This window comes from Mustela erminea, chromosome 1, assembly GCF_009829155.1.
Source record: "Mustela erminea isolate mMusErm1 chromosome 1, mMusErm1.Pri, whole genome shotgun sequence".
Lineage (NCBI taxonomy): Eukaryota > Metazoa > Chordata > Mammalia > Carnivora > Mustelidae > Mustela > Mustela erminea.
Genome location: NC_045614.1, coordinates 161,481,401 through 161,502,289, shown reverse-complemented (window position 1 = coordinate 161,502,289; position 20,889 = coordinate 161,481,401). Strand labels below are relative to the sequence as shown.

General features: G+C 36.5%; 2 protein-coding genes across 18 annotated transcripts in view; one reads left to right on the top strand and one right to left on the bottom strand.

Annotated features, from left to right (window-relative positions):
* The window catches only part of SLC9C1 (solute carrier family 9 member C1), a 95,342-nt gene extending 93,136 nt beyond the window's left edge, over positions 1-2,206 (bottom strand). For 7 of the 12 annotated variants that reach the window (XM_032349074.1, XM_032349141.1, XM_032349133.1 and 4 more), the window contains exon 1: positions 1,705-1,791. The gene's annotated coding sequence lies outside the window, so the exon portion shown is untranslated. Of the gene's footprint in view, positions 1-1,687; positions 1,792-2,116 lie in introns of those variants that run through there. The other 5 variants (XM_032349115.1, XM_032349079.1, XM_032349088.1 and 2 more) reach the window with 5 other exon arrangements.
* Positions 1,713-20,889, top strand: part of LOC116594161 (OX-2 membrane glycoprotein-like) — a 37,834-nt gene continuing 18,657 nt past the window's right edge. For 3 of the 6 annotated variants that reach the window (XM_032349180.1, XM_032349208.1, XM_032349217.1), the window contains exon 1: positions 12,255-12,389. In XM_032349180.1, coding sequence (XP_032205071.1) covers positions 12,326-12,389 — 64 coding nt within the window. In that variant the 5' untranslated portion in view covers positions 12,255-12,325. Of the gene's footprint in view, positions 1,841-2,443; positions 2,523-5,818; positions 5,928-7,655; positions 7,693-12,254; positions 12,390-13,060; positions 13,173-20,889 lie in introns of those variants that run through there. The other 3 variants (XM_032349225.1, XM_032349199.1, XM_032349189.1) reach the window with 3 other exon arrangements.

Here is a 20,889-nt window from a genome sequence, read left to right as displayed (position 1 = left end):
GATCTCATGATGTTGATGTTCTGTGAGATTGTGTCCAACAGGGGAATAATATGGCCCATGTATGAGCAGCAGGCCCGCTGGTTGTGACACTGAGGGATACCTAGCTTTGAGTGTTAGACCAGTTCCCTGATGTCAGGGGCTTCTTTTGTGTTTGCCTGGTTTTTGTTTTTCCTCGAACGATTTCTAAATTCCTTAATTTACTTTAACATGTCAAGAGCTGAAGATAGACCCAGACTTCTTGATAGCCATATAGCTCTGATGGAACAAGAGCAAGTTTGGCTATCCCCTAAGACAGAGATTCTCAACCTTGGTGCCACACTGGAATAACTTAGAGTTTTAAAAATACAGAGGTGGGGTTGCCTGGCTGGCTCTGTGGGTAGGGCATGGGATTCTTGGTCTCAGTTGTAAATTTCAGCCTCATGTTGGATGTAGAAATTACTTAAAAATAGGATCTTAAAAAAAAAAAAAAGTACAGATGTATGGGTGGCACTCCCAGAGGTTAATCTAATGGGTCTGAGGTCTAACCTGGGTATTGGGAACTTCAGAAGCTTCCCAGTGATTCTAATGAGCAGCCATTTCTCTGAAGCCCCACCCTGAGAGAAGTCCGTGCCTTTAGGAAACAACGCTGTGATAGTTTAATGATACTTGCTTTTAGTTAAATGCCAAACTATTTAGGAAAATAATGTCAATGTCACCTATTAACTTGCCCACTGTTATTCCAAAATTAAACATCCTGGAGCAAAGAGGCTTGACCAAAAAAGGAAAAGTATTTTCTGCAACATAGTTACACATTCTTACATGCTTGCAGAATTTACTACAATTAAGGAGTTTATTTTCCAAACTAAAAGTAGGGAGACATGTTCCCATAAGCATTTTCCTCATTTCTAGAATTGTTTATATGAAAACTCTAAGAAGTGTTTATATATTTAATCCTAATTGACTCTTTCAGAAAAGAATAAAATTACTCTGTCTTCATTAACCTTGAAACTCAGGGATACAGATGATCAAGTTCAACAGGATTCCACTATCTGGCTGTAAATACATGGCAAACACTCAGTCTGGCTTTTCCAACCTCTACGCCAAATTCTCTTGGCAAACCTCTCACCCAACGAAATGATCTCATTTTAAGTTAGCATGTAAATGCTAATATTACTCTAGTTTAATAGCTTAAAAGGTATGGGTAAAGAAAGAGCAGTGAGACTAAACAGATTTTCAATGTAATTGAAACTCTTCTCAAGGTTCAGCTGACTTTTGACAACTTTGGAGAAGTTGATGAGTCTGTGTCTCATTAAGAGAAAAGTATTCATTTGTCTTGAAATTACCATAGAGGTTTCCTACATTAATTTTTCAATAGCTTCGATAATGCCTCCATTTCACACACTATGCATGTAGTAAATTAATGACTGCTCTCTCAGAAAGGGCATGTGGCCTTGCCTCTCAACAGTCAGTCGGCCTTAAGAAATTCTCTCTGTCATGGAAAAGTGGAAGTAAGACTAATTCCCTGTCCCTGAAAATGGGAAGTCTTTTTTTCCTTCTAATCACCACATTTTTCAGGAATTCACAGACAAAAGCATTCTGAGGAGGGCACAGTGGCATCCCAGTAATCTTCACAAGGGGCAAACTCTGGCCTCAAGGTTTATGACAGACCCACCACTGGGGTCCTGCCACACCACACAGCAGCCCTTACTCACGACTCTGACTGACATGGACGGTCTGTCGCCCTCCTAATGCCTCTTCACTCCCAAGGAGCCCTTCGTCCCTCTTGGCTCAGCTCCATGCACCTGAGGAGACTGACCCGGACATCAGCGTGCTTTCCTCTCCGTGCCTCAGCAAGGCAAAGGTAACAAACCTATAAACCAGATAGTCTGGAAGGGATGATATAGGAAGAGTCATGGAGGAAGGACAGCGGTTAAGGCGTAGCAAGTCCAAATGAGAGGCTCCTTTGCCTTGATTTGGCTGCTACAGGGAAGGTGGAAACTCTTGGAGGGAATGGCTGGCTGAAGGGGTAGCTGGAATACTGTGGGAGCACTTCCTCCTCTCCAAGGAAAGGCTGAGGGAGCAAAATACCAGAGGGGAAAAGCAACTTTCTGAAGGGAAAACTGCAGGAGGGGCTCACCGTCCAGAGTCTCAGAAAGAGTATCCTGGGGTAGTGAGAAGTGGAGACTGGCTCTTCTTTTCACCCCAGAACAGCCACAATCAACTGCAACCTCTCTGGCAGTTACTTGCTCCAAGCCCCGCCCCTGGTCTGCACCCATTGGCTTCAGGTCCATAACTCCTGACCTGATTGGCTGATGACATACACTAGAAGATGCTGCTCAGCACCACTGCCCCTTTACTACCAAGGCAACCGTGGACGACTTAAGACCATGTTTATTTTTAAAAAATAATAAATAGATAAATAAGGGTGAAAAAGAACCCCAAGAATTTTATTGTTATGTTAATTTAAAGTTTTTGAACAATGGATTTCTGGCAAAGAGCTGATGGACACTCTTTTCCTAGAATTCTAGAAGTGGATTTCCTGGGTAAGACAGGGAGGTAGAGATTTTGAACTATGAGGAGGCTGGTTACTGGATTAGAAAAAAGAGAGAGAGAGTGGCTATGTGCGACATGTAGAAGAATAAACAGGCCAGGTGGACTTTCACTTCTGGAACATTTATGTGGAGAAGTTGTTAGGAATAATGAGACACTCATTTCTATTTCCTAAATAAACCTTACAAAGGACATTTTCATTGAAATTACGTAGTGATGTTACTGTAAAGTCAATTTTTATATTTCTAGTCTCATCATAAAGTATTTTAGGAAACATTTCGTAATGATTTTGAAATCTAGATACTTATTTGGTATATGTGATACCTCTTTATAATTTTACTCACACAAAGCCTTTGTGAAGTTATTTTGATGCCTACGAAAAGGTTTGTGCAGAGAAGAGAGGTGCTAGAGTGGGGAAGTGAAAGGCAAATCCAACGAAGATAGAAGTAAATGCTGGAGAATGGCTGACTAAATTATCCACCTGGCCTGCAGATAACCTTTTACAGACTTCGTAAGTTGTCTCGTAGTGGCCATTAGGTAATAGACTTCGCCAAAGAAAATTATTTTCACATAACACTGTAAATCCATTTGGGGGATGGCCAGTCAAGGAAACTAAGAAAGGCTTTCAAAAGTGATAAAGTGCACATAATGTTTTTTTTTTTTTTAAGATTTTATTTATTTATTTGACAGAGAGAGAGAGAGAGAGCGAGCGAGAGAGCACAGGTAGGCAGAGGGAGAGAGAGAGAGAAGCAGGCTTTCCACTGAGCAGGGAGCCCGATGTGGGGTTCGATCCCAGGACCCTGGGATCATGACCTGACCCAAAGGCAGTCGCTTAACGGACTGAGCCATACAGGTGCCCCCTGCACATAATGTTTTAAGGACATGAAAATCAAGATTGTTTCTGAGAGACATGCAAGTTATCTTCTATTCGAGCTAGGATTAGATTAGCAGATGAAGTAATCACTATATCTATACTCATGAGAAAGATATAAACATTTATTTTTAAAGATTTTTAAAATATTTATTTTCCATTCTTTGTGTTTCATCTCTTTCTCCAGGCCCACTTAATTCTACACCAATAACTACAGGGAAGAGGAACTGTGTTTCCCCCTTTATTTTCTCTGATTTATTTGGGTGGAATTCAGCAGAAAATTAAAAAATTGGTCATGATCTTTTTCTATAATATCTACTGTGAGTGGTTTCCTCTTATCTCTTACTTGCCTTTTTAAATTTTAATTATGTTCTTTAAAAACTCACCATTATTAAATTTAAATTTTTTTATATTAAAACCTATTGATGCTTTTTTATCTGTGATTCCTTCTATCATTTTTGAGTGAAGTCCACCTTCTATGGTGAAGAAGTTTAATAATATTGTAGGGACCAAAGGCAGGTCATCCCCAAATGGGTCACTTTGGCATGGAGATATTTTGAGTTAAAAAGCAATCAAAGGGCACTGAGGTGGCTCATTCGGTTAAGCATCTGCCTTTGACTCAGGTCATGATCCCAGGGTCATCTGTGTCCTGGGGCTCCCTGCTCAGGGAGGAGTCCACATCTCCCTCCCCGCTGCCTCTCTCCCCTGCTCTTGCTCTCTCTCTCTCCTTCTTGCTCTCTCTCAAATAAATAAAATCTTTAAAAAGAAAAAAAAAGGCAATGAAAACTCAGGTAATTCAGGAAAAGCTCTTTACCTCTCCCTCATGATCTGTCTCATGTCAATCTGATTCTCAGTCTGGCTAGAAGGTCCTCGAAGGGCAGAGAGAATTACTCTTCCTTGATAATATTAAAACCTATTTACTTTTAACTATTAATGAATTTTTTTTAAAAAACATGTTCAACCATGTCCCTTCAGAATTATTTCAGTGCATAGTAAATGCCGCAAGAGTGGCATAGCCAGTGTACTACAGTCATTCAGTAAAAGCAAGATCATGATCACTTTTGACTGAGGTGAATGAAGTTTCTCTAAAGGAAACAGGATTTGAGTCTTAATAAAACAGGCGGGAACTGGTTGAATTGTTGAGTTTAGTGAAGAAATGGGGGTCTCAGGCATAATAAAAATCACCTTACCTGTGCTATTTCTGTATACATGGAGCCTTCAAGAATACAGAGATAATGATGAAGACAGTTATCAATAGTATAGTATGTGATGGGGGCTACCAGTGAACTGTCAAGAAAGAATTTTTTGAAACTTTTTTGTGCAAAAAAAGGTGCTTTTATTATAGCTGGGTGACAGGACCCATGGGCAGAAAGAGCTGCACTGAATTGCAAGATGTGACTGTATACTTTTTAGTTAGTGGGGGTTAGGGAGAGCTTAAGTCTAAGGAATTTGTGCATGTTAAAAGCAAGGTCTCCAAGACCTTGGAGAACTAGCTATTTGTTAAGATATGGTTGCTTTTATGTTTGTCTAGTAAAACATTAGTTATGAGACACTTCAAATGTACATCAGTGCACTATATGTTTGAAAGATTATTGCTAATATATATCTTGGGGAGGGGTCATGATTATTGTTATCAGAGGAAAGTAGCACTAACGAGAGTAAAACAATAGTGATAAAACATTAAAAGAAGTCTTTGAGGAAGCTGAAGGACTGTTGTAATCTATATGCCTCAGGAGTTCTGCCTGGAGACCTGGAGCTAAAGCAAAGTCTGGCCTCTGTACTCCCTCCTACCTCCCGCCCCCATCAGTGTGCATAATAAAAGCAGTTATGACCAAAAGCTGGTCATTGATGGAGTAGGTCATTGAGAGGATGTGGCCACTGGCTGACCCTTAAGCTGGACCCAGTCTTCTCCACCGTCCCCTGTCCTTGGACTAAATATTCTGTCCACTGTTCCCACAAGGCGGCCCATTTATAAAGATTTTATTTATTTATTTGACAGAGAGAGATCACAAGTAGGCAGAGAGGCAGGCAGAGAGAGAGAGAGGAGGAAGCAGGCTCCCTGCAGAGCAGAGAGCCCAATGCGGGACTTGATCCCAGGACCCTGAGATCATGACCTGAGCTGAAGGCAGCAGCTTAACCCACTGAGCCACCCGGGCGCCCCAAGGCGGCCCATTTTTAAGAGCAGAGCCTTAAGAAAGCAATGTATGTTGAGACTATTTGAACAGTATGTGTAACAGAACTCAGGTAAGGCGTCTGTATAAATTTTTAGGACTCTAGCGGGTGGGTGCAGAGATCTACTCATCTTGCTGTTGCCTAAAACAAGCCTTGTAAGTAAGTTCCCTTGTTTATTAAACTTGTCACTTATCACTCTGGAGTCGTGGCCTCTTTCCTCAATCTTTCCTTGCTCTTCAAACACAGGGGTCAGTTTCAGGGTTCACATGGGAAGCTCCTGAATTTGCAAACCAACAATTATTCATGTAAGGAAGTAATGGACTTTTTTGGAGAATTACAGATTGGCGTAGATGAGGTAATGTCTTAGCAGATTTTGATAGATAAACTAAGCTTACATAAAAACAGAGTTTTGTGAAATACTGTGATATGTAGTGAGCATTGGAGCAATATGGGTCTTGATAGACAAGTAGAAGACTGTCTTCTTTAGGAAGTTGAATTGTAAATAGTAAATACAATGGAAATTAACGTAGAAAGACCAGGGAGCTGAGGAAAGTGTGGTTTAAAAAAAAGAAAAAAGATCTCAAAAGGTCAATGATTGTGGATTCCAAGGATGTCCAGTGCGTGGCCATTAAAATGTAATATAAAGTGAAATGGAAGAAAATCTTTAAACATTTTTTGTTAAGTCTTAGCAGAAACATGTACACACATGTACACATAAATGTATTAGGTTTCCAACTCAATTAATTTTCATATATATCAACCTGCGAAAATGCAGTCCATGGAATACCCATAGAGTATTTTCAAAAATGCAGAATATTTCCTGTACCTCTTTCCAGTCAGTATCCCTCTCCCAGAATTACCTTATTTGGATTTCTATTATCCTTGAATATTTTGCCTAGTCTTAACATTTCTTATAAATGGTACCAAATAATATATGTTCTTTTGTCCCTGACTTCTTCTACTCATTATAATTTTGTGAGATTCATCCATGACATAGTTTTATTCTTTCTTTTTTTATTACTGTGTAGCATCTAATTCTATGAAGATTACTATAATTTACTTACTCTTTCTAGAGTTGATACCATTTGAATTGATTTTAGTTTTGGCCACCACAAATAAGGCTTCTGTTACATTTTTGTATATTTCTTTCTTTCTTTTAAAGATTTTATTTATTTTATTTTGACAGAGAGAGAGCACAAGCAGGGGGAGTAGCAGGCAGAGAGAGAAGCAGACTCCCCGCTGAACAAAGAGCCCCACTTGAGGCTTGATCCCAGGACCTTGAGCCAGAGGCAGATGCTTAACTGACTGAGCCCCCAGGGTGCCCCTTTTTTTTGTATATTTATTTTGATGGGCATATTAATTCATTTCTCTTGGGTGTATATATCTAGGATTAAATCAGTGAGTCAAAGGGCATGCAAAATACAACCACAGTAGATACAGCAAAAATGATTATGCCAATTTAAACTCTCATAAATCTTGCTAAAACTTGGCATCAACAATCTTTTAAAAAATGTTAGTTAGGGCACCTGGTTGGCTCAGTGGGTTAAGCCTCTGCCTTCAGCTCAGGTCATGATCTCAGGGGCCTGGGATCAAGCCCGGCATTGATCTAACTGCTCATCAAGGAGCCTGCTTCCCCCGCCCCTCTCTCTGCCTGCTTCTCTGCCTACTTGTGATCTCTGTCAAATAAATAAATAAAATATTTAGAAAAAAATGTTAGTTATCCTGTTGGGTGTTCGGTATTATTGTATTTATATATTTAATTTTCATCTAACTAATGAATGTTGAACACTTATCTTTTCATGTATATATTGACTACTTGAATTGTTTATGAAGTGCCTGTTTAAGTGTGTTACCTGTTGTTAAAAATTGAATTACGTGAGACTTCCATTTCTGGAAGGTGAAGTCTCTATACTTTTTCCTATCCCTTGCAGTAAGTACAGCTAAAAGCCCTGGACATTATATATAAAACAAACATGAGAAGACTCTTAAAGATGAGGGGAAGGAGTCCCCGATAGGTACCTGAGAGCTGAATAACTGACTGAGATGAGTTCTTTGGGTTTTCTTTTTGCCTTTATTATCTCAGATGGGGTACTGGAGAAGCTGGAAACCTGGAAATGCCAGTAAGTACAGATTTTTAAAAGACCTCATAAAAAGCCTGTTCTCTTTGACAAATGCCCAGGAGTGGGGCAGTCTAACAAGAGAGAAAATGTTGACCAATAACTGCTTTACTCCAGCCAAACTCGACAGGAAAAAGTGAACCATCCCTTCTCTCACATACAGACAAATAAACACACCAGCAAGAGCTGAGTGGGAAGCCTACACTTGACCTGTGCCAGACTTTACAAGGTGCCAGAACCCTGCCCCAACTCCCATACCTACCAACAAGGGTGGCATCAGAAAAGGTCTCGTGGGAACTAGGACTTTTGTTCCCACCTTGCAGTAAAGAAGGACCTCAGGCCCTGTGATTCAGTGGAGACCATATTGGAGCTTGGACTTCTACTCCCGTTGGAACAAATTACCCTTGCCCTCCTCATTTGCGTGATGCCAGAGGACAACAAATAGAAAGTTTGGACATTCACGATCATCCAGATATAAAAAGGTTTTACCTCTCACAGTATAAGTAGAGGCCATGCAAAAGCAGTAAGAAGAGATGTGCCCCATTACCACTTCTTAGCAATGGAGACACTAAGTTCCCCTACCTCTGTGTCAGTGAAGACTGAGTATAGAATTTCGTTTTCATCCTGACCTGCCAGTAACAAGATAGTGTCCTTACTTTTGCTAGAGCAGTATTAGAGGAGGACCGCTAAAACACTGGATTTAAATATGGCCCAGAATCTTAAAATATGCACAATGTTCAGATGTCAATTAAAAATTATCCATTGTGCTCCAAGACTAAAAATGGATTCCAACTTAAAAAGCAGACAATAAACATATACCAAATCCAACATGATTCAAATTTTAGCATTACCAGAAAAGAATTTAACATAACCATTATAAAAATACTTCAGTGAATAATTATAACACAATTGAGACAGATAAAAAAAATAGAAACTCTGGGCAAAGAAATAAAAAGTTACAGAAAAACAAAAGCTGTTATAAAGAAAAGCCAAATGGAAATTTAAAAAATAAATAAAATAAATGTAAAACTTAAAAAGCAACTTATGGGCTCAATAGCAGAACGGAGAAGACAGGGGGAAAAAATCATTAAACTTGAGGAGAGAACAATAGAAATGACCAATTCGGAAAAACACACAAAAAATTGACTGAAAGAAAAAAAAACACAACGTCAGGAACATGTGGGACTAAAACAAAAAGATCTAATATTTGGGTCTTCAGAATTCTAGAAGGAGACAGAATGAGAGAATGGAACAGAAAAAGTATTCAACAAAATAAAGATTGAAAGTTTCACAAATTTGGAAAAATGCAGACCTACAGGGTCAAGAAGAAGAGTTAACTCCAAACAAGATAAATCCAAATAAATCTATCTCAAGACAGAAGTTAAACATCAGAAAACTAAAGATGAAAAAAAAAAAAGTCTTGAAAGCAGTTACAGAGAAGTGATAAATTACTTATAGCAGGAAAATCAGTCAAATGATAGCAGATTTCTTATTATAAAGTGTGGAGTTCACAACATTTTCAAGTACTGAGAAAAATGAACATACAAACTCTTTATTTGTATCCGGGAAAATATTCTTTACATATAAAAGAGAAATCAAGACATTGGCAGATGAAGGAAAACTGAGAGAACTTGTCACCAATAGCTCTACCCCTAAAAGAATGGCTACAGGAAGTTCTCTAAGCAGAAAAGAATATAATAAAATAAGGAATCTTGGAACATCAGCAAGTAAGAAAGAATATGGTAAGCAAACTTGTGGGTAAATACAAAAGACTTTCTTCTCCTTTAGAGTTTTCTGAATTATGTTTGATGGTTGAAACAAAATTGTAACACTGATAAATGTAGTTCTCAAAGTATATAAAGGTAATGTGTAAAATGATTATGTTATAAATAGAAAGGGTAAAGGAATGTAAATGTAAAGGATGGTAAGCTTTCTATACTTCCCTATGACTGCTGAAGTGTTGACACCTGTAAACAGTGATTAGGTATACACACATGCATATATACACAAATCTTCACTTATGTATTACATTGTACATATGTAATATAATATTTCGGATAACTATTAAGAAAGCTTTAAGAAGACACACTTAAAATACCATAGATAAATTAAAATGGAATTATACAAAGTGTTCAAGTATCCTACAAGGTTGCTTAGTGGGTTAAAGCCTCTGCCTTCGGCTCAGGTCATGATCTCAGAGTTCTGGGATCGAGCCCTGCTTTGGGCTCTCTGCTCAGTGGGGAGCCTGCTTCCTCCTCTCTCTGCCTGCCTCTCTGCCTACTCGTGATCTCTCTCTCTCTCTGTCAAATAAATAAATAAAATCTTTAAAGAAAAAAAAATATAAATTACATTAAATGTAAATGATAAACACCAATTAAAGGATTGAGATCGGTAGAAGAGATAAAAAACAAAAATATGACCAATCTATATGCTGCCCTCCAAGAAGATTCACTTAAATTATAGAAACATAAGAAATAGAGGTAGGTTGGAATAAAATTATGGAAAAAAGTTATAACATGCAAAGTAGTTAAGAGAAAGCAGGATCGGCTGTATTTGATATGTTTCAGAACAACAACAACAAAAAAAACCAAAAAACAACAAAGAATGGTGCCTGGGTGGGCTCAGTGGGTTAAGTCTCTGCCTTCTGCTCGGGTCATGATCTCAGGGTCCTGGGATTGAGCCCTGCATCGGGCTCTCTGCTCAGTGGGGAGCCTGCTTCCCCCTCTCTCTCTGCCTGCCTCTCTGCCTACCTGTGATCTCTGTCTGTCAAATAAATAAATAAAATCTTTAAACAAACAAACAAACAAAACTCACCAGGGACAGAAAGGGAAAGCACATACAGGTAAAATGGTGGTCAATATACTAAGGAGATATAACAATCCAAAACGTGTCTTTAGATAGACCTGAAAGGAGAAATAGACAAATCCACAATTATAGTTAGAGACTTCAACCTCCTCTCTCTCTCAAAAATTGATGGAACAACTAGACAGAAAATCAGGAAGTACATAGAAGAATTCAACAACGCCATCAAACAACAAGATCTAATGAATATTTATAGAACATGCCACCTTACAAGAGCAAAGTGCATGGGTTTTTTCCAAGCACCTATGGAATATATACCAAGATCAACCATATCCTGTACCATAAACAAACCTCAGCTGGAGAGAGTATATTCCCTGACCACATGGAATCAAACATAAAGCAGTAATAAAAAAATAACAGAGGGACACCTGGGTGGCTTTGTTGGCTGGGCAACTGCCTTTGGCTCAGGTCATGATCCCAGGGTCCTGGGATCCAGTCCCACATCGGGGTCCCTGCTCAGCGGGGAGTCTGCTTCTCCCTCTCCCTTACATGCTGCTTCCTCTTCTTGTGCTCTCTTGCGCACTCTCTCTGTCTAATAAATAAATACAATCTTTAAAAAAAGAAAAGAAAAAGAACAATAAAAACCCAAACACAGAAAACATTAAAAGAAAAAACCGTTTATTATACATGAATCAAAAGGAAGACCTGGGGGGCCTAGGGTGGCTCAGTTGGCTAAGCCTCTAACTCTTGATTTTGGCTCAGTTCATGATCTCATGGTCCTGGGATGCAGCCTCCTGTCTGGCTCCATGCTCAGTGGGGAGTCTGTTTGAGGATTTCTCTCCCTCTCCCACCACCCCTCCCTGCTGAAATAAATAAATAAATCCCTTTTTTTTTTTTTTTTTGGAAGTCTCAAAGGAAATTAAAAATACATTGAACTGAATGAAACCCAGCAGTAACAGAAGTGCAGGAGGGAAAAAATCCTTACTTTCAAATATTCATTGTTAAAGTGTGCTATGAACTGGTAGTGAATGAGCACTGCTTTTCCACAATCCCGGGAAGTGGAAGCCATTCTGGGGAATCTTGTCTGGGTTTGTGTAAGTAAAATGCCAATAGGCAAGTAAGTGACTGTTGGAATTTAAAAGAGAAAAACACAAACAAAAACACTAAGCAAAGAGTACTTTCCTTCTATTTAAAGTACCATGCCAGGGAGGAGCTTATAGAAAGATGAAAGTAATCTGTGCCTGTTCTTTTTTAAAATTTTAATACATAAATAGTATTTAATTTGAAAGCAATACAGAAAACTTACATTTTTAATTTCCTATTTCAGTTTGATGTGATGATCATGGGGATTTAGATGCCAAAAGGAGTGATTTTTAGAAATACAGCATACCTCTGGGGATAGCAGTCTTTTCACTTGATCTCACTCATTGTGGATAAACTAGTTTTCATGTTATTATGTACATACTTAACAGGGCATGAAAGACTGGGCAGAGTTAATAACACTGTTAAAAGAAGAGCTAATTAAATTTTCTTGCAAGTTGGCAGTAAGTTTTCAGAACCTGTGTATGAATCTGCTACAGCTACAGAGCAACAAGCACATAATGTTGAAGAAAATCGCATGTATAGACTTGAGATTGCAGCCAATTGGAGGCTAAGCAGACAAGGAAGTCCACAAATGCTGCAAGATCAGAGAGCTTTTTGGTTTTTGTGTTTCCCTCAAAGGTTAATTAGTAACAAGAGCTCAGGGAAAAATTGAAGAGAACTGCCATTTCAGAGCTAAAGTCCAGCTAGAGAATAAAGTACTGCACGTGTTACTGAAGATTTTATAAATTTCATGGGCTTTCCACTCCATTTCATCCTCCATCTCCTCATGCTTCCCATCTGGGTACAAGGATCAGGTAACTCTTCACTTTATCTTGCAAATGCATTGTGGCCAGAAATCAATGGCAAATAAATACCAGGGTGGTCTTTCCACTTTTGTAAAGTTACAGGAGCAGAGCATTATGTTTGAGTCTGCATGTTAATCATGTAGTTATTCAGATTGTTGGTAACTAGCAAACACTATAAATTGAGCATATTTGACACAGTGACTTGGTGAACAGAGAATGAAAGAAAGGTAATAAGCATTGTTTCTGCAGTGAGCCCAAGTAGCTCATATTAGAACAGCCACAAACCTGCTGGAAGGATGGGTCCTTTTGCAAGTCAGTTAGCTAGTTAACTAGCTAGGTACCTAATTAGTGAGTTCATTAATTTTGCAGTATTTCTTGTAGCCCATTTGTGTTAAGTTTGAATTTGACTTGTTTTGGTCCCCAAGAGGTTTTTCAATTTTATGTTGTTAAATCTGGTCATTGTTTTCTTTGTGAGTTTGCTTATCATTACAAACTAAGGTACTCCTGCAACATTACAGATATAATAAATATTCAAGTCCTGATATTTTCTAGTCATTTAAAATTATTTGAATAAAGATATATAATTCAATTCCATCTAAAACCTGTTGGGTTCATGGTAAGGGCAGTCACTAATGTTTTGCAGGAATTTAGTTGAGAAAATAAATCATGATTGCTTCTAGTGAAGGAGTTTTTCCTGGGAGAAGTAGCATTGAATTCAATTAGATAATTTAATCAAAAGTTGAATGGGAGTGACACGTGCTGAGGACAAAAGAAGCATGACAGGAAGAGGAAGTGAGTATGCCTGAGTTTTACTTCTTCTTAACTTCCTTGAGTATTTAAAATACAAAATGGAGAAGGGTGGTTCTGACATCAGGTAACTCGGAATCTAGTGGGGGAGATGAGCATGTGGACAAATAATGGTAAAGAGATGTGGCAAGCACAATTTTAGAAATTGTTACAGAAATAGTGATAGCTTATTTGTTACCATTTAGACTTTCATTAGGTATTACAGGTATACCCCACTTTCTGAAGATTCATATTACATCATTTTGCTTTTATTAATGACCTACATTACTACCTGTTGTTGCTAACCCCCCAAAAAAAAAAAATTGAGGAGGACTTTCACTTTTACAAAAAGGCCCTCCTGTACTAATGTAGGTCATTTTGGGTTTATGAAAGGTTTCATAGGAACACGCTATTTTCAGATAGCAAGGGAAACCTGTAATGGGTCTTTCTTTGGGTGCAGGGTCTACACACTCATGATCACTGAAATGTTTCGGTGATTTACAACTGTCATTATATCTACACATTCTTTTCAATGCTCACAATACCCTGTAAGTCAGGTATCACTAAGGCCATTTTGCAGATGAAAAACCTGAGGTTTAGAAAAGTAAACGATTGCTTTAAAACCATACTTCTTGAAATTAGCAGAGGTTAAGACATCATCATAGGTCTTTTGTTCGCTAATGAAATACTATTTGTACAACAAGCATGCTCTATGTATCTAAATATTCTCCAATGCTGTGTACATAATGAATTTTTGAAAAATATTTGAAAAAAAATTTTGTTTATAATTTGAATGTAATAGGGAAGTGGATGCAAAACAGAACACAAGATGAGGTAAGTGTTCACAATATGAAGCAGATGAGGTATATGCTTTCTTTTTTTAACCTTTGCATTTAAGTAAGATAGGCATATAGGAAAGTGTACAAACATAAGTATGCAGTCTGATTAATTTTCATGATTATACCAACATATCTATTATAGATCAGGAACAAAATGTTAATAGCATCCTAAACTCTTATTCGTGCCCCGTTTCTTTAATTTCCTAAGAATGCTACTTTTCAAATTTCTTACCCCATAGATTCATTTTTTTCTGTTGTAAATGTAATCATTAAGCGTTTATTCACTTGTATTTAGTCTCTTTGGCTCAACAACATATTGGCGAGTTTTATCCATATTGTTGAAAGTAGATGTAAAAGTAGAAAATGGATGAAAGTACTTTATTAAATTTCATTATTGTATTATATTCCATTGTATAAATACCATAATTTATTTATCAATTCTGTTATTTGCATTTGGATAATTTTTTGTTTTGACTATTACAAATAGTATTTCTATGAACATTTTGTACATATGTTTTGAAGAACATATATATACATTTCTATTAGAGATATATCTAGGAATGGATTTTTTTGATCATAGGATATATCTATGTTCAGCTTTTTTTTTTATTGAAGTATAGTTGATACACAATCCTTAGTTTCATGTGTAGAACACAGTGATTCAGTCATTCTATGTGTTATATGATGTTCATCACAAGTGTAGCTACTGTCTGGCACCAGTACCAGTACAAGTAACAATGCTGTTACAGTACCATCGACTGTCAGGCCAAAGGGTTTTCCAGTTTACACTCCCATCAAAGTGTGTATGAATTGTGTTTTCTCTATATCTTCACCAAATTTGGTATTGTTTGTCTTTGATGTTAGTCATTCTGGTGCATGTGTAGTCTGGATTTTAATTTGTGTATGTTTGATGACTAAAGAAGTTGAGCATCTTAAATATGTTTATTGGTCACTTAGGCATTCTCTTTTATGATGTGCAATTCATAAATCTTGCTCAACTTTCTATTGAGTTGTCTGTCCTCATCTTATTGATTTGTAGAACCCAAGTCCTTAGTCATATATATATGCATCACAAACATCTTCTCTTACTCTATGTGTTCTCTTTTTACTTATGAAAATTTATCATTTTTATCATTATTATCATTTGATAGACTGCAATTATTAAATATTAAAGTAGACCAATCTTCCACTTCTGATTTTTTTTATCATGTCATATTCCTAAAAAAGGAATAACATATCAAATAACTGTTGATGTGTGCCCTTCTTAAGGAATCGTTGGCTACTCTAGCCAAGCAGATGTTCTATAATACTTTATTTTTGAGGTGGTATTCTATTTGAAGCATTTGAAATGGAATTTTTTCTCTAGTCTTAGATGGGAGTCAATATATAATTTTTTCCACATTGTTATCTAATTTACATCATTTATTAGAAAGATAATCTTTTTCCCCACACCTATGCACTCTCTGTTCCATTTGTCATATATATCGGATAACCATGTATTTGTGGGACCATTTCTAACTCTATTTAATTGTATTTCATCTGTTTCCTTATCCTTGAATAATTATGACATTGTATCACTTTAGCTTTATACCTGGATAGTAAATCTCCAGTTTATTGCCTTGGCTTTTTTAGAATCTGCTTGTTAGATCCAGAATTTAAAACAAAAAACAAAAAACAAAAAACAAAACAAAAACCTGCTTGAAATTTTATTAGATTTGCATGGAATCTAAAAATCAGCTTGAGGGCGCCTGGGTGGCTCAGTGGGTTAAGCCGCTGCCTTCGGCTCAGGTCATGATCTCAGGGTCCTGGGATCAAGGCCCGCATCGGGCTCTCTGCTCAGCAGGGAGCCTGCTTCCCTCTCTCTCTCTGCCTGCCTCTCCATCTACTTGTGATTTCTCTCTGTCAAATAAATAAATAAAATCTTTAAAAAAAAAAAAATCAGCTTGAAAAGAATTGACATCTTTATTTTTTTTTCTTAACTATGATATGATATATCTTTCCACTTATGTAAGTCTACTTCATTTTTTTTCCCCAGACTTATTTTTTAGATTTCAGTAAAGAGGTCTTATATATCATTCAGTGGATTTTTCCCTATGTATTTCTTTCTTTTTACCTAGATAGGGAGGCTATAGTAAATGGCATTTTTAATTTTTTCCCATTTGCTTATTGAAGATATATAGAAATAGAATTGATTTCTTTAAAATATTTTATTTTTTAAAACTGTTTTAGGCTTACAGAAAAACTGAGAAAATAGTACAGTGCTTCCCTATGTCTTTTACCCAGTTGTCCCTATTATTAATGTTTTGCATTAGTATAGTATGTTTGCTATAATTAATAAATTAAATTTGATATATTTTTCATAACTAAAATCCACAGTTTATTTGTATTCCTTGACTTTTAACTTTTTGCTTAAGGAGCCCACCTGATACCACATTACATTTATTCATCAAGACTCCTTAGGGTCCTCTTAACTATGACAGTTACCTCAGAATTTCCTTGTTTTTGATGACCTTGACTGTTTTCAGGGGCCTGGTGAAGTATTTTGTAGAATTATCTTTTATCAGAATGTGTCTGATCTTTTTCTCATGACTAGACTTCCCTTTGTGGAGAACACAGAGGTAAAATGCCATTTTAATTACATTGTATCAAGTGTACATATCTTTAACACATATGGATGCACATACACAATGTTAACTGATCTTTGACAACAGTGCAAAGAAATTCAATGGAGAAAGGATAGTCTTTTTAACAAAGGATGATGCTGGAACAACTGAGATTCTGATTATTTACCAAGGGTTGCCATAATAAATTACCACAAACTTCATGGCTTAAACAATTTATTTTCTCACAGATCTAGAGGTCATATCCATATAAGATACATTTATAATACAGTTAGATTTTCAGGTTTCAGTCTGCACTCCTTGGCATCCCCAGTCTCCTAAATAATTTTTTAATTGAATACATTAAAGTTCAATTTATGTGCTATAAGTCTCTATATCTTTTGACAAGTACATAACATCATACATCTACCATTATAGTATCATACAGAATAATTTCATTGTCCTAAAAAATACCCTGTGTCTCACTTATTCAACTCTTCTCCCTGCTCCAAACCCCTGGTCACCACTGATAGTTTCACTGTCTCTATAGTTTTATCTTTTCCAAGATGACATGCTCTTGGAATCACACAGTGTTTAGCCTTCTTAGTTTATTTTCATTCACTTAGCAATATGAATTTAAGGTTTATTCATGGTGTGCGTGTACGTGTGTGTGTGTGTGGGGGGGTTGTTAGCTCATTTCTTTTCGTGGCTGAATAATATTCTATTGTATAGATGAACCATAGTTTACTCATTCACCTATTGAAGTCATCTTGTTGCTTTATATTTTTGGTGATTATGAATAGGAGGCTATAAACATGTTCAAGTAGGTTTTTATGTGAATATAAGTTTTCAAATCATTTGGGTAAATACCTAAGAGTACACTTGCTGGATCTCATGGTAAAGGTATGTTTAGTTTTGTAAGAAACTGCCCAACTGTCTTGCCAAGTAGCTTTACCACTTTGCATTAGAATTGGAAATCAACAAGAGTTCTTGCCACTTCACATCCTCACCAATATTTAGTATTGTTTTTTTCTTCCCCTTCCCAGTCTAATACACATATAGTGGAAACTCATTATTGTTTGAATTTGCAATTTTCTAATAACAAGAGATTTCATATGTCTTTTCATGTGCTTATTTGCCATTTATACATCTTCTTTGGTGAGGTGTTTATTTAGATTTTTTCCTATTTTTTTTAATTATGTTGCTTGATTTCTTTCTTCTTCCTTTTTTTAATGTATATTTTGTATGCAAGTCTGCTATGGCCTGAATGTATATGTCCCCTCAAAATTCATATGGTGAAATTTTTACCCTCTACGTTATGGTATTAGTAGGTGGAGCCTTTGGGAAGTGAGCAAGTCAGGAGGGCAGAACCTTCATGACTGGGATTAGATTATTAAAAAAAAAATCCACAGAATTTCCTAGTTCCTTAATACCATATGATGACACAATAAGAGTTCTATGATCCAGAAAAGAGCCCTTACACAACCATGATGGCACCCTGATCTTGGACGGCCAGCCTCCAGAACTGTGAGAAAAAATTTCTATTGTTTATAAACTACCCAGTCCATGTTATAGCAGCCTGAATGGTCTATGATGAAGTCCTTTATCAGATATGTGTTTTACAAACACTTCCTTGCAGTCTGTGGCTTGTCTTTATATTCTTCTTATGTTGTCTTTCACAAAGCAAAAGTCTTTAATTATAATAAAGTCCAACTTAGCAATTTGTTTTCATTCATGGATCATACTTCTGGTATTATATCTAATAACACATTACCAAACCCAAAGTCACTTAAATTTTGTCTTACATTTTCTTCTAAGTTTTGAGCTTTTATATTTTTAATTTAGGTCTATAATCCATGTTCAATTAACTTTTGTTAGTTAGGGGTCTGTTTAACTTTTTTTTAACATACGGATATTGTAGTAGTGTGCCTTCCTGCCTCCCCCCTCCACTTATCTATCTGAAATCTCAGAATGTGATCTCATTTAGAAATTCAGTCTTTCCACATAAAATTAAGGTATGGATCTCAAGAGGAAATCACCCTGAGTTGGGTTAAAGAGTCCAAAACACCTTGATTTAGGACTTCTGACCTCTAGATCTGTGAGAAAATAAATTGTTTAAGCCATGAAGTTTGTGGTAATTTATTATGGCAACCCTAGGTAAATAATCAGAATCTCAGTTGTTCAGCATCATCCTTTGTTAAAAAGACTATCCTTTCTCCATTGAATTTCTTTGCACTGTTGTCAAAGATCAGTTAACATTGTGTATGTGCATCCATATCTGGAATCTATTCTGTTCCATTGATCTCTTTATCTGCTCTTTTGCCAATTCTGCGCTGTATTGATTACTGTAGTTTTAGAATAAATTTTGAAGTTAAGTAGTATCAGTTCTTCAACTCTGTTCTTCTTTCATGTTATGTTAATTATTCTGGGTCTTACTTCTCTATACGAAATTTAACATTGGGTCTTCCTATCCATGAACATGGAGTGTTCCTCATTTAATTAATTCTTCCTTGATTTGTTCATTACAGTTTTATAATTTCCCTTACATAGACCTTGTATGCATTGTTAGATTTATACCTAAGTCATTCATTTGGGTTGCTTATCATGTAAATGGTATTGTGTTTTTAATTTTAAATTCCACTTGTTCATTGTTAATATACAGGAAAGTGACTGACTTTTGTAAAATCACCTTGTAATATTACAGCTTTGCTAAAATTGCTTTTTTAAAAAAGATTTTATTTATTTATTTGACAGGCAGAGATCACAGGTAGGCAGAGAGGCAGGCAGAGAGAGGAGGAAGCAGGCTCCCTGCTGAGCAGAGAGCTTGATGTGGGGCTCAATCCCAGGACCCTGGGATCATGACCTGAGCTGAAGGCAGAGGCTTTAACCCACTGAGCCACCCAGGTGCCCCCTATAATTGCTTATTGGTTCTAGGAGTTTCTTTTGTTGATTCTGTCTGATTTTCTACATAGATGATGATATCATCTGTGAACAGAGACAGTTTAATACCTTCCTTTTCAATTTGCATACATTTTATTTCCTTTTCTTGCCTTCTTGAATTAGGAAGAGGTTTAAAGTATGATATTGGAAAGGAGTAGTAAGAAGGGACATCCTTGCCTTACTCCTATTCTTTAGTGGGGAAGTTTCAAGTTTTGCTAGGTGTAAGTTTGTGTAGATATTCTTTGTCAAGTATAAGAAGTTCCCATCTTTTCCTAGTTTACTAAGTTTTATTATGCGTTGGTGATGGTTTTTATCAAATGCTTTTTCTGAATCTATTGATATGATCATTAAATATGTTCTGTTTTAGTTTGTGGTTTAAATAAATTACATTACTTGATTTTCAAATGTTGAACTAGCCTTGCATACCTGGGATGAATCTCACTTGACCATGGAGCATATTTTTTTGATACTTTATTGGATTCAATTTGCTAATATTTTATTTAGGACTTTTGAATTTATGTTCATAAGAGATATTGGTCCATAGTTTTATTTTCTTGTAATATCTTTAGCATTTTCTTTTTAATTCTTTTTAAAGTATCAATATTCATGTTTACATTATCCATGCATTCTTGCATGTGTCAACTTTTCCATGAGAGTCTATACTTAGCTGATTTTAATTCCATCTGATAATTTCAAAATCTGTAATATATTTGAATCTGGCTTGGACAGTTGTTTTGTCTCTTCAATTTGTTTTTATTTATGGCTTTTAGCATGACTTATATACTTTTTTTGTTGAAACCCAGACATGATATATCAGATAATAAGATCCAAGGTAAGGGGATGCCTGGGTGGCTCAGTTGGCTAAGCCACTGCCTTTGGTTCAGGTCATGATCCCAAGATCCTGGAATCAAGTCCTACATCTGGCTCCTTGCTCAGCAGGGAATCTGCTTCTTACTCTGCCTCTGCCTGCCACTCAGCCTGTTTGTGCGCTCTCTTTCTCTCTCTCTGACAAATAAATAAATAAAATCTTAAAAAAAAAGAAGAACCAAAGTAAGTAGAGCTTTAGCATGGGTTTTATGTTAATCTGGCAAGGAGTTGGGTTGTGTTTACTCTTTAAATAAGTCTCTGCTTAAGGGTTTCAAATTCATGTACTGTTTTTTTGTTTGTTTGTTTGTTTCTGTCTCTTCTGCTGATTTTGAATTTTTCTAAGATCTCCTTGTTAATAAAAGTCCGAGACTTGCAACCATATCAGCTGTAATCCATTGTCACTATATTAGATCTCTGTTGATGTGATGATGAAGAGTTGGGGAGGGAAGTATTTTAAAATCTTATGTTCAAATTTTA